General features: G+C 36.1%; 1 protein-coding gene, 1 long non-coding RNA gene and 1 other non-coding gene across 3 annotated transcripts; 1 reads left to right on the top strand and 2 right to left on the bottom strand.

Annotated features, from left to right (window-relative positions):
* The first annotated feature begins 1,287 nt into the window (after positions 1-1,287).
* zfpl1 (zinc finger protein-like 1) lies at positions 1,288-7,333 on the top strand. The gene is made up of 8 exons (XM_053484764.1): positions 1,288-1,410; positions 1,701-1,817; positions 1,924-2,035; positions 3,298-3,491; positions 3,949-4,021; positions 4,151-4,393; positions 4,670-4,793; positions 5,722-7,333. The coding sequence occupies exons 2-8, from the start codon at positions 1,716-1,718 to the stop codon at positions 5,906-5,908; spliced, it is 1,035 nt and encodes a 344-aa protein (XP_053340739.1). The 5' UTR covers positions 1,288-1,410; positions 1,701-1,715; the 3' UTR covers positions 5,909-7,333.
* A 1,924-nt stretch (positions 7,334-9,257) lies between these two features.
* LOC128512478 (uncharacterized) lies at positions 9,258-11,038 on the bottom strand. The gene is made up of 3 exons (XR_008356296.1): positions 10,934-11,038; positions 10,345-10,390; positions 9,258-10,003 (listed from the first exon to the last, which is right to left on the bottom strand). It is a non-coding gene; the product is annotated as an uncharacterized LOC128512478 (long non-coding RNA).
* LOC128512684 (small nucleolar RNA SNORA57) lies at positions 10,498-10,634 on the bottom strand. Its single transcript, XR_008356308.1, has one exon. It is a non-coding gene; the product is annotated as a small nucleolar RNA SNORA57 (small nucleolar RNA).
* Positions 11,039-11,306: the final 268 nt, after the last annotated feature.

The following is an 11,306-nucleotide window of genomic DNA, read 5'->3' as shown; positions in this document are numbered from 1 at the left end:
GCCTTTAGCCAAAATGGCGGAATAATGGGCGGGGCTACAACCATATAACTTTTGTTTTATTATATTTTATTTTATTGTATTTTATTTCATCTTATTTTAGCAACATAGCCAGGGTTAAAACGTGCACTGAATAGAAAATTAAAAAAGGAAATATTTAATTGCATAATACATAATAAATAACAATAGTAAACAACAATCCATACAGTATGACTCACATACTGTAAATGTAAAATTCTCACAGCCTTTTAAACTTAATACAAGAAAACAGGTATACTATTATTACATTTAGATTTATGAATAAAAAAACTTGAATAAAAATTATTTAAAAAAATAGGAATAAGAGGGAAAAATAAGATTAAATTTATCATATAATATTTATCCGTCTCCTTTTGAAAGAAAAACAAAACTTAGGAAAATAAGAAAATTTTAATTTACAGCATTTGGCAGACATCCTTATACAGAGCGACTTACATTTTCTCTCATTATATACCTGAGCAGTTGAGGGTGAAGGGCCTTGCTCAAGGGCCCAACAGTTGGAACCTGGTGGTAGTTGGATTTGAACCTGGGAACTTTTATCTATATATCAATCGATCCATGCATTTATTAATTTTTTTTTTCTAAAGCAGTGTCAATATAAAGAATTGTCTCCTATTTTTAAAGAAAAAAAATGTAAATGTATAAATATATATTTATTTATACATTTATTATCAATTATTTGATGTATTGATTAGATACAGCTACCTATTATTTTATACAATGCTTTAAAGTTAATTATCCAGCTGATAGAACAAATAGGGTCCTGTTGGTAATTAAATATAAAAAAAAAATGTGACTAAAATTTGTTATTATTTTAATTATAACCACAAAACATAAGCACCAAGTATTAGACTACATAACACTTATTTATTTTACATTCTTTCTTATTAATTTCCTAATATTAATAACAAGAATAAAAGTAAAACATACAAGATCATGTGCAAAAGCTTAATGCATTATTAAAATTATTAAAATATAAAGAATTAAATAATTAACTATCCACAGTTAACAAGAACAAAAAACATAACAGATAAACAGTATAGGCAAATGTAACAAAATAGGTAGACAACAACAAACAAACAAATAAACAAACAAATTGAAAAAAAAAACTAAATAAAGAGAAAAAAAATCAGTGTTTTATTAATTCAATCTGAAGGTAGAGACAATTATTTGTAGTTATTTCGTAACATTCCCGGCGGCGTGCCTCCGCTGTCACTATGTCGACGTCATTACTGTGCGACGATAGCGGAAGAGACGTGGCAAAAAAAACCTTTCCGGAAGAAAATGTTCCTCAAACATGAAGCTAAATAACTAGAGACACTTTACAGTAGACCGCAGAGAACGGAAAGACTGACTCGTGGTGACTTCTTAAATGTAAGTAAACAAATACAAGGTATTATTTTGCTGTATAATTTTTTTAATGTAAACAGTGAACATGTGTTGTTTAAATCGAGCTAGCTAGCAGCTAACAGAGATACCTAGCAGAGCTGATGAGTGTTGTGTTATACTATTTCTGTATCGCATTGGGTTGATTATAATTATCAGTACTGAACAAGCGGTAGTGATTTTCTAACCATCTGTAAGATCTAGTGTCACCTTAAATCATCACCTGATGATTTTGTGAAAGTTGTTTTTGGTGTCAACATGGGTGTGTTTCTGCGCAGTGTGACAGGCAGACCATGGGTCTGTGTAAGTGTCCGAAGAGGAAGGTGACGAACCTGTTCTGCTTCGAGCATCGTGTCAATGTGTGTGAACACTGCCTGGTGTCCAATCACAGCAAGGTGAGTCCATGGCATTTTCAGTAGATGTTTCTCTTATAGATCACGTGGAAATCACAAAACCACTCCAGTGTATTGACTCTCCCTGTTTTACTTCTGTCTTGTGCAGTGTATTGTGCAATCCTACCTGCAGTGGCTCCAGGACAGTGATTACAATCCTAACTGTACTCTGTGTAATCAGCCTCTTAATTCCCAGGACACTGTGAGATTAGTGTGCTATGGTAAGTTATTCAAGGAAAAATAAATAAATAAATGCACTTAATACATAAAATGCTAACAACCAAATCAGATGCATGATATTATGGGGACACAATATCTGTACACTGTCTTGAAATGCTGGATTGCTGTGCTGTCAGATCAGATTCGCTGGCACGACGGATGGTTTGGGTCTTACACTTTGTGTTCAGTTTGGTACATTAATCTCAGAAAAATGTGCAATGGTTTATTTACTGTGCAAAAGTCTTAGGCACCATCTTATATAATTTACCTATTTTGTTATATATGTTTATCATGTCTGCATAATTATGTACAAAATCATTCAGTATTTTCATATATAATCTAAAAAGTAATAAATAAATAAATAATATTACAGGAGAATATATGCATGGCTATAAAGAAAAATATATATAGTACAAGACACCAGTTTTCAGATTTAAACAATAAACGCTCCTTGGATTTGCATAAAAATAGAAAAGAACCGAGTGTGACAAAGTTACCAGAAGAACTCATATTCTCCAGCAAGCTCAGTAAAACCTAACAACTATTTTACTTATAGTACAGTGTTAGGGCTGGGCTATTAATCGAAAAGTAATCGAAATCGACGATTAGAACCTATAATCTGTTACATTTTCCCAGGTCGATTATTTCAATTACTTTCCCTTTAAAAATATTACTGTGTGTGGAGTCTCGTGACCCCGCTCCGTTACGTTATTTCGCCAACATGTCAAGCATGGATAGCTTAAACACTGAGACAACTGAGCAACAAGAGCAGCTTGTACCAATGAAAAATGCAGTCTCTGTTATTTGGACACATTTTGGCTTCAGTAAGGATGACACTGAAAAGTCAGATGTAGATACTGTAGAAAAACAGTTTTGACGCCCAAAGGTAACACCACCAGTTTGTTTCAACACTTAAAGCACAATCATGTGTTATGAGGGCAAAAAAATAAATAAAATAATCGTTCATTAATCGTAATCGAGTTAAAATGTTCAATTAATCGAGATTTTGATTTTAGGCCAAATCGCCCAGCTCTATACAGTGTAAAAGTCTTGGGCACATACAAAAATATGGCATAAGCAAAAGATGTTTTTAAAAACATTTCTGCATAAAAGAAACTTCTATAAAGAGCAATAAAGAGTAATAAAATACACAGTCAATATTTGGAGTAAAACCTCATTGCTTAAAATCAGGAGTTTTTGACAAAGACAGCTGTTAGGTTTTAGCTGACATGTTAGATGCCTGATCTGTTTCTTTCTTTCTCAGACCTCTTTCACTGGTCCTGCCTAAATGAACTGGCCTCACGCCTGCCCCTGTACACAGCGCCAGCGGGTTACCAGTGCCCGACATGCCAGGGACCCATTTTTCCTCCCATCAACCTTGCCAGCCCTGTGGCGGACATGCTAAGGGGGCAACTGTCCTCAGTTAACTGGGCACGAGCGGGACTGGGCCTTCCACTGGTAAGTAGCAGGGTGAGGCATGTATGGGGGAAAGTAGACTGGATTGTAACGAAGCGCTGGATTGTAGGGATGGGAATCTGAAGGGAAAACCCGATACAAAATGATTACGATACCTCGATGCTGATTCGGCTTGTATTGTGATCCTCTATGTTTCCTTATTCAGTATAATATATATATATTTTTTAGATTTGGTTACAAATAATTTTCCCATACCACACAGATGATGTGGCGAATAAGAATGTGAGAATAGTTCATAGAGCACCACCTGCAGGATCATAGAGGAACGGCAACATTTTTCCACCTCAAACATGAATTGTGATGCGTAACTGAATAAAATTTTACCCCCATCTCTACACTTGGTTTACAGAATGAACTGTAAAAGTGTGAGGTAAAATTATTCTAACAAAATGACCATTTACTTTATTATTGTTAAGTTAAACGTAATAAAAAATTTCAGGTAGAAGACCAGTCTGAGGTTGAAGAAAGCAGAACGCACGATGTGACTGATTATACAGACTGGACCTTTGACGGTGAGTCTGGATTTCTTTTTCATAAAAATCACATCCTCCAGGTTTGTGGACTATAAGGTTCAACTTGTCTTCTCCTTCACTCTCTTAGTTTCGTTCTGTATATTGACATCTTGTTCCTCTGATCCACAGCACCTTGTGCTGAATCGTCCATTTCTGCCCCGTCACTCTCTTATACCCAAGAGCCATCGGTCACTCCGGCATGTTCACACCAGGACGTGGGGCACGGGCACAGCCACGGGCACGGGCACGGGCACAGCCACGGGCACGGGCACAGCCACAGCGTACACAATAACGGAGGTTTGGGCGTACAGGAGAACTCGGTCATCGACATGATTACAGCCACTGCACCAGACACCATCGTCATCAGCAAGGGTACTGAAAAAGCTGTCTGTTTAACGTTAAGACGGGCAGCTGAAAGTTTAGGATCATTTTTCTTAAGAAGAATTAGTCTAAAAGCTGTCTGGTGACTTACAGGAGCAGTTTTTCCACATTTCTGATGCTAAACGTTCAGTTTGTGTAGCGAGTTGTATTAAATCTCCTGGCGTAATTGTGTAACGTGTCTTGCTATCCTGCTGGCCAGAGTAACAAGTTTGTGTGACTTAATTGCAATTTACTGAAATGTGTAGTTTTTTTTTTTTTTATCCTCAGCTTCTTCACCTAGAAAGGTTTATGATACACGAGAATCAGGACACACTTCAGTCACGCAGATCGACTTTGACGAAGATAAGTACCGGCGGAGGCCAGCGCTCAGCTGGTTTGCACAAATCCTTAAGTGAGTTTCCTCGGCTTTTTCTTCCCTTTAATGAGTGTGAAACCGAGTGTCTTTGCTCCCACCCACTTTCAGAATTTAATACAGGGACGGTTGGGCATGCAGTAGGGCTGTCACGGTACAGGATATTTTCAGGACTAATGCTGGGCAATTTTCTTGAATAATTCTCTATTAAAACATGACTACGTCCTAATGTTAATTTTATCAATGAAATAATGATGAAAAATACCCGTTGACGACCTTTTGTTATATGTGATGTATTTTATTTAAATTTTTATAGCTTAACCATTGCCAAACCCATTAGGCTAATAGGTTGGCAAATAAATGTGACACATAGGAGCTATCCCTACAACAGTGCATGTGTGTAAATTCGTATTTAAAAAAGAAAAAAGTTTCAAAACACTGTATTGTCCGTACTGCTCCTATGTTTTGTAATAAAAACATTTTTTTTAAGGAAGACATTGGACATGCAGCAGATGTGATGGTTAAAAATAAATATAATTAGCTGAAAACATCAGATGAAAAAAAAAATTTTTAATGTTAAGATAATCCTTATTTGAAAAACTGAAAAAAAAGGTTTTGACTGTAATTAATTATAAACTTATAATAATAATAATACTAATAATAATAATCTTATTGCTAAAATATTACGTTTCATCGACTAGACTAAAATACGAAAGGGTTAGGGTTGAGTAACTTGCCTTTAAATGAGTTTTACTGTATGCACCTTCGGGGTCCTGGGTTCGAATCTCAGCTTGGTTCTGTGTGCTTGGTGGGTTTCCTCCCACAGTCCAAAGACATGCAGATTAGGTTAATTGGCGTGTAGTGTGTGAATGAGCGTGTATACGTGTGTGTGTGTCATATGATGGATTGCTCGGTTTCTATATAAGATCTTTTGATAAATTTTTTGTTTGTTTTTTCTTCCCGGCAGGAACCGCTTGGGCCCTAAGAGAAAGACGTTCACGCTAAAGCAGAGGATCTTCATGTTCCTTCTCCTGGGAGTGATCGGCTTCTTTACCCTCATCATCATTATGGCCAAGTTGGGTCGGGCTTCTGCTGACGAAGACCCCAACCTGGACCCCATGCTTAACCCTAACATCAGAGTGGGCAACATGTGAACAGAGTGCCGCTCCTGTAGAAGAAAACAAGCAGGAAGTGCAGCGCTACTGGCCTGGGACCAACACGTAAATGCTTATCGTCGTCGTAGGAATGATGATAATCCAGTCAGTTTTCTTCCTGTTGAAAAATCCCCGCTCCATTAGTTTTCTGAAGTGTTTGTTTTTTTTTAATTAACATCTATAAGGATAGTCCTGGATCGTATCAATATATTTAACACATTGCGTTCATCGGATATGTGTCTGTCTTTGGAGCATTCTGAGAAGGCAATATTTTTAGTTTAGTTGTATTGGATACCCGAGCTGTCATTTGCAGCTCCAAATAGAAAAGAGTGAAAAGTGAAAACAAAAAGGTGTGTGTGTAAATATATACAATCATTAATATGGTTTATCCCCTGTTTTTGAATGAAGTGTGGGTTACATGGCTGAGAGCCATGTCCTGCCTAAATAACCTGGTTAAACATGTCCAATCTGTATAATCTTAAATATACTGTATTTTAATTTTAATTTAAACACAATCAACAAAATGGTTCGCTTGTTTTTTTTTTGTTTTTTTTTTTGCTGTTTGAATTTTCTTTGTTTATCAGATCACGCTTTACATTAAGGTTCTTTTAATACCGTTATTAACACAAGGAAAGCATGACTCTCGTATAGTCGATTCTTATTTTTTTCTTCTTCTTCTTTTTTTTTAAATAAATGATAAAAGCTTAATAATGCCAGCATTAACCAATGTAAATATCATCAATATGTTAAATTAAAGCCCATAATAAAGAACAATTATTAACTGAAAAAAAAAAGTACATATGACGGGTGTTCAAGTCAAACTGGGACCTTTGATTGCGCAGAATAACTCCCTTTATTTCTTTAATATAATTCCTTGTACACTAATGCACTTATCCCAGGGTTTCACTAGAGCTTGGATACCATCGAGGTAGAAAGTTTTTAGTTTAGTGCACTGGAGCCATTATGATGCTGGCCTCCCAAGAACTCCTTTAAGGTCAGGAGGTCAGGACTGGACAGCGGCTGTGGCAATAACTCAAGCCGAGTTCGTAGATTAATGTGTGTACAGGGTTCTCGCAGACTTTCCTGCAAGTTCTAAATGTTCCACAGCCGGGATAGGCATTTCTCTTTAAAACGTTTTTCACCAGTTCAATGTTTTATCACGGCTAAGAGTCTCATCACCGTACTGCGCTTGGAGTCTTATGTAAATGTTACACATTCATATATGAGACGGTTCATCGCCAGTCCCGGATTGACTTGAACACACGTAGTACTTTCAATAGTTAATCCAAGAGACTATTAGGCGTTGCACTGTAAATTTATTTATTATTTTTTTTTGCTCTTTCTGTGATTTGTAGTCTGAATTAAAAAAGGCAATGCGGGTGTATCATAATTTTGTTGTATAAGGAATAAAACAATTTAGGGTCATTATTATAGTATTAATTACATTTTAAATGTAACCCTCTATAACCAATAACACCAAGAGTTTTATTCCTCAGTTAAATTATTCCAGTTAATTATGACACATCCATCTTCATTTAAATTACATCAGCCATCCTTTTTTATTTGTCTGAATCTAAAGACAAATCAATTTACCCAGAAATCAGAAATCCTGTAAACATACTGACGTTAAATAAACATCTCCTTTTAGCAACTTCACTATACACTCGTAATCTCAATTATACCTGGGATTATTACCTTCTAAGATACTGAGGCGTAAAATAAATCAACATTCTGACCAAACAGATTCAATGATGTGGTGGTACCGTATGTTAACTACTGCGGTAAATAATTCTCATTAAAAGATCCTCAATGTAAAGCATCACCGAACATCTGATTGAAACCTGTCATATTGTCACTACATACTCTGTTGCACTTTCACTCGATTCCAAAGCGGGGTTTCTCTGTTCCTGACTCACTTTACTTTTAAAAGGATGTACATATCTGACGATAAGACACTGTACCATGAGCTTGTTAGTAGTCAGTCTTTTTGGGACAGAGGACATGTGTTTGTACAGTATTCATCTCTGATAGATAAGTCATTCTGAGCTAACAGGATTTTGCTCTGTTTGTGTCAAACTCTATTAAATTATAAAATTTATCTAAAAAAGTTTGAATGTGTATAAGGAGTAGTTCATGTTTTTAAATTCACCTCTGGTAAATTTTTTTAGGCTGATACAGGATCACTAGGAGTTTGTAACTGCAACATGGCAAGAAGACGGACATGTTCTGAACTATGAGGGGTGTTTAGGTCAAACAAGGACTTGTGATGGGCAATAGGTGAGAAACGGAAAGGATAATTAAGTCAATTCTGGTTCCAAGCGAAGATTCGAACATTTGAAGACAAGTATGACTATTTGTGAAATTGACAACCTTATGCAACATCATGCATTAAAAGCATCTCCAGCATGTGTCAAAGAATTTCAACAGGATTAAGGTCAGAACTCATGTGAAAATGATGCCCTTATGCGCCCAGACCCACTCCTACATTTTGAGTCCTGGAATATGCCCATGCCATCAGAGAAAAAAAAAACTCCATAGATATGATAACCTGGTCATTTAGGTCAAACTTCATTTTATTTCCACACAGGAAAATTTATTTCCTTCCACTAGGCTGAGTCTAGACCTGACTGAAGTAACCCCACATCAGAATACTGCCCCCCCTTGTACATAGGCATGATGGGTACATCAAGTCTGATTAATCAATCATTTCCCCCTGACACATTTCTTTCCAAGCAGCTCAGCTCAATCATTCCAAGATTTAAGCACATGAACCATTTTAAACCAACTCCCAAGTTGATTTTTCTTTACTTGATGCAGGCCACTATGACCCATCTGATATACAGAAACATCTTCACACTTTGAGAAATGAGAAGCTACTTGCTGTAGAAGTTATGGTTAAAAGAACTTAATGTTGGTTATTTGCTCATTTAAATCTTTTGCTCAAGCAGCAAGTGCATATACAGTAGTATAGAATTGTCTGAAATAGAATTGTGTAATTTAAAATTGGCAAACTTCAAAATTATTTTAAATGGCCATTATCTTGCAACTGCATTAGAAAACAGTTTAAATTATATAAAAAAATGAACAGTTATTTTCACAAGTCTACTAGTTTTATTGTTCCAGTTGTATTTATATCTACAGACCACTGGTTATCCATTTTACTGTAAAGCATTTGAAAATCCTGGATAAAACCCTAAACGGTCATGCTGATAAAAAAACAAGTTCTAGTGCTTAGATTTGCTTAAAAAAAAAACACAAAAAAACAAATTACCATGTAGTGATAAAACAGAAGTAAACTTTTAAATATTGTAGCTGCTTGACAGCAGAAAAAAAGGCAAGTTAGCCACAGTATTTCAAAATGAAGTCTTTATTGAACAGCACACATCATACTTGCCATGTCTTTTTATGCAGATCCAATAAAAATGTATATATACACAAGCATTAAAGGCCTTCTTCAAAGAGTCAAAGTGTTGTGCCATGAAATTGTTCCACTATACCCGACCCAACTAAAATCTGTAGTGTTAAACCACATGTTCAGTAAGACGTGTCCAAAGTCGGTAACCAGAGGTGGGCAAAGTACTTGAGTAAAGACTCCCCAAAGAAAACTCAAGTAAAAGTAGGACCTCAATTTACTTACATACAGGACCAAAAGTTCACTAGCATTTAAATTCATTTAATCAAAACTAGCCTTTAATAGTTAAATAAATCTCTGCCAATTGTGAACACGTGTTGCTGACTAACCAGCAATACTGGTAACATTAATGTTTAATATATGGTAACAGTATTACCACAACCAGTAATTTTAAAACTTTTTGCATCTTTTTGTAGACGCTTGAAGGAAAGACAAGTCATGCATTTACACATGATATTCAGCAGGTGGCGAAATTCCCTCTTTAAACACTACAACAGCATTGTGCTTGGGTAACACCATGCAGAAATGTAGTTAAGTAAATGTACAGATATTTGCTGCACTTCCGAGTGGAGTAAATGTAAAAAGTATACTCTAATAAAGCTATTTAAAGTACAGATACATAAAATAGGTACTTGAATTACTCAGTTACCTCCCACTTCAGTCAAGAAGAGCTCCATGTGCACCTGAAAGGAAGAAAAAGTCTGCATTAGATACAGATCGGGTGTAGCACAAAACTTTGACCACACAGCAAAACTGTCTCAATATGATAGCTGGCAAAAGAAACCACAATTCCTGATGCCAGCTATATTATGACAGGATAATGTACCTCCTTAGATTACACACACGGGCACAGGAAATACCGTGTGTGCCAATATGAGGAGGGTGGACTTTATAAAAAGGTTAAAAACAAAACTGGACAGGCCAAGTATTAATATTTACAAATTCAACTAAGAACAGATCAAGGACAGATCAGCCACACATGGCAGCACTGAATTAAAATATGGGAGGGAAAAACAGAACCTACCCTGAACACCATCTGACATCATTTCAATGTCTTCACCAGCATCAACCTGGAACAAAGGAAATACCAAAACTATCAGTTTCATGAATCTATAGAAATATTTTTGATCAGTAAATCACTCATGCTTGAGTCATTTTTGCAGATATTTCATTAAACAAATGTACCAGTGATTGAGGATAGGACCAGCCGATAGGAAAGCATGCTGGTACCGAAGACATAGCACTGGAAATCCTGTTCCTCCATACATACACACACGAGTACTGAGCAAACTACGTGCATGCCAAGAAAGGAGGTTTACAGATTTGGATTTAAATAAAATTAAAGCCCCAATATTAGTTCAAAAAACCGAATTAACGGAAATTTCAAATTAAATTATCGTATAGAAAAATAGAAAAAAAAAGTTTAACCGTTTTTTTTTTTACAATTTAGGAGACTTTTAACTGTCAAACAAAATGGCGTCCATAAGAACCAACAGAGGCTCTTTAACGCCACCTATCCTCTCACGAACAGAAATTACTTCCGTAAAAAAGTAATATACAAATAAAATGACAAACAGCATAAAAAACGGACAAAGTACACCATGTACACGTACATCATTCCGAGAGCTTTCGACGAAAGACAGCGCTCAAGTCTTCTGCGCCTGCGCACACTGGACAGGCGTCCCTACATTCGCCGCCCCACCTAACGCACAGCCCAACCGACATCCATGGCGAAAGACCGAGCACGCGCGCCCTGTTCTGTATTTATACGCGCCATGACGTCGTCAGCTTATCACGCGCACCAACCAATCCTCGAACTATTCTAGAAATAAATTATTAATACAGTCACACTTTTCATACACGGTTCATTTCAAACACATCAAAACACTTAAATAATAATAAAAAAATAATAATTATATAAACATATATACCTTTATATAAAAAAATATATCGTGCACGTGACTAACCCGGGGTCAAAGTTGAGAC

Source organism: Clarias gariepinus, chromosome 24 (genome assembly GCF_024256425.1).
Source record: "Clarias gariepinus isolate MV-2021 ecotype Netherlands chromosome 24, CGAR_prim_01v2, whole genome shotgun sequence".
Lineage (NCBI taxonomy): Eukaryota > Metazoa > Chordata > Actinopteri > Siluriformes > Clariidae > Clarias > Clarias gariepinus.
Note: the sequence above shows the minus strand (reverse complement) of the source record. Positions and strands in the feature narration are given on the sequence as shown.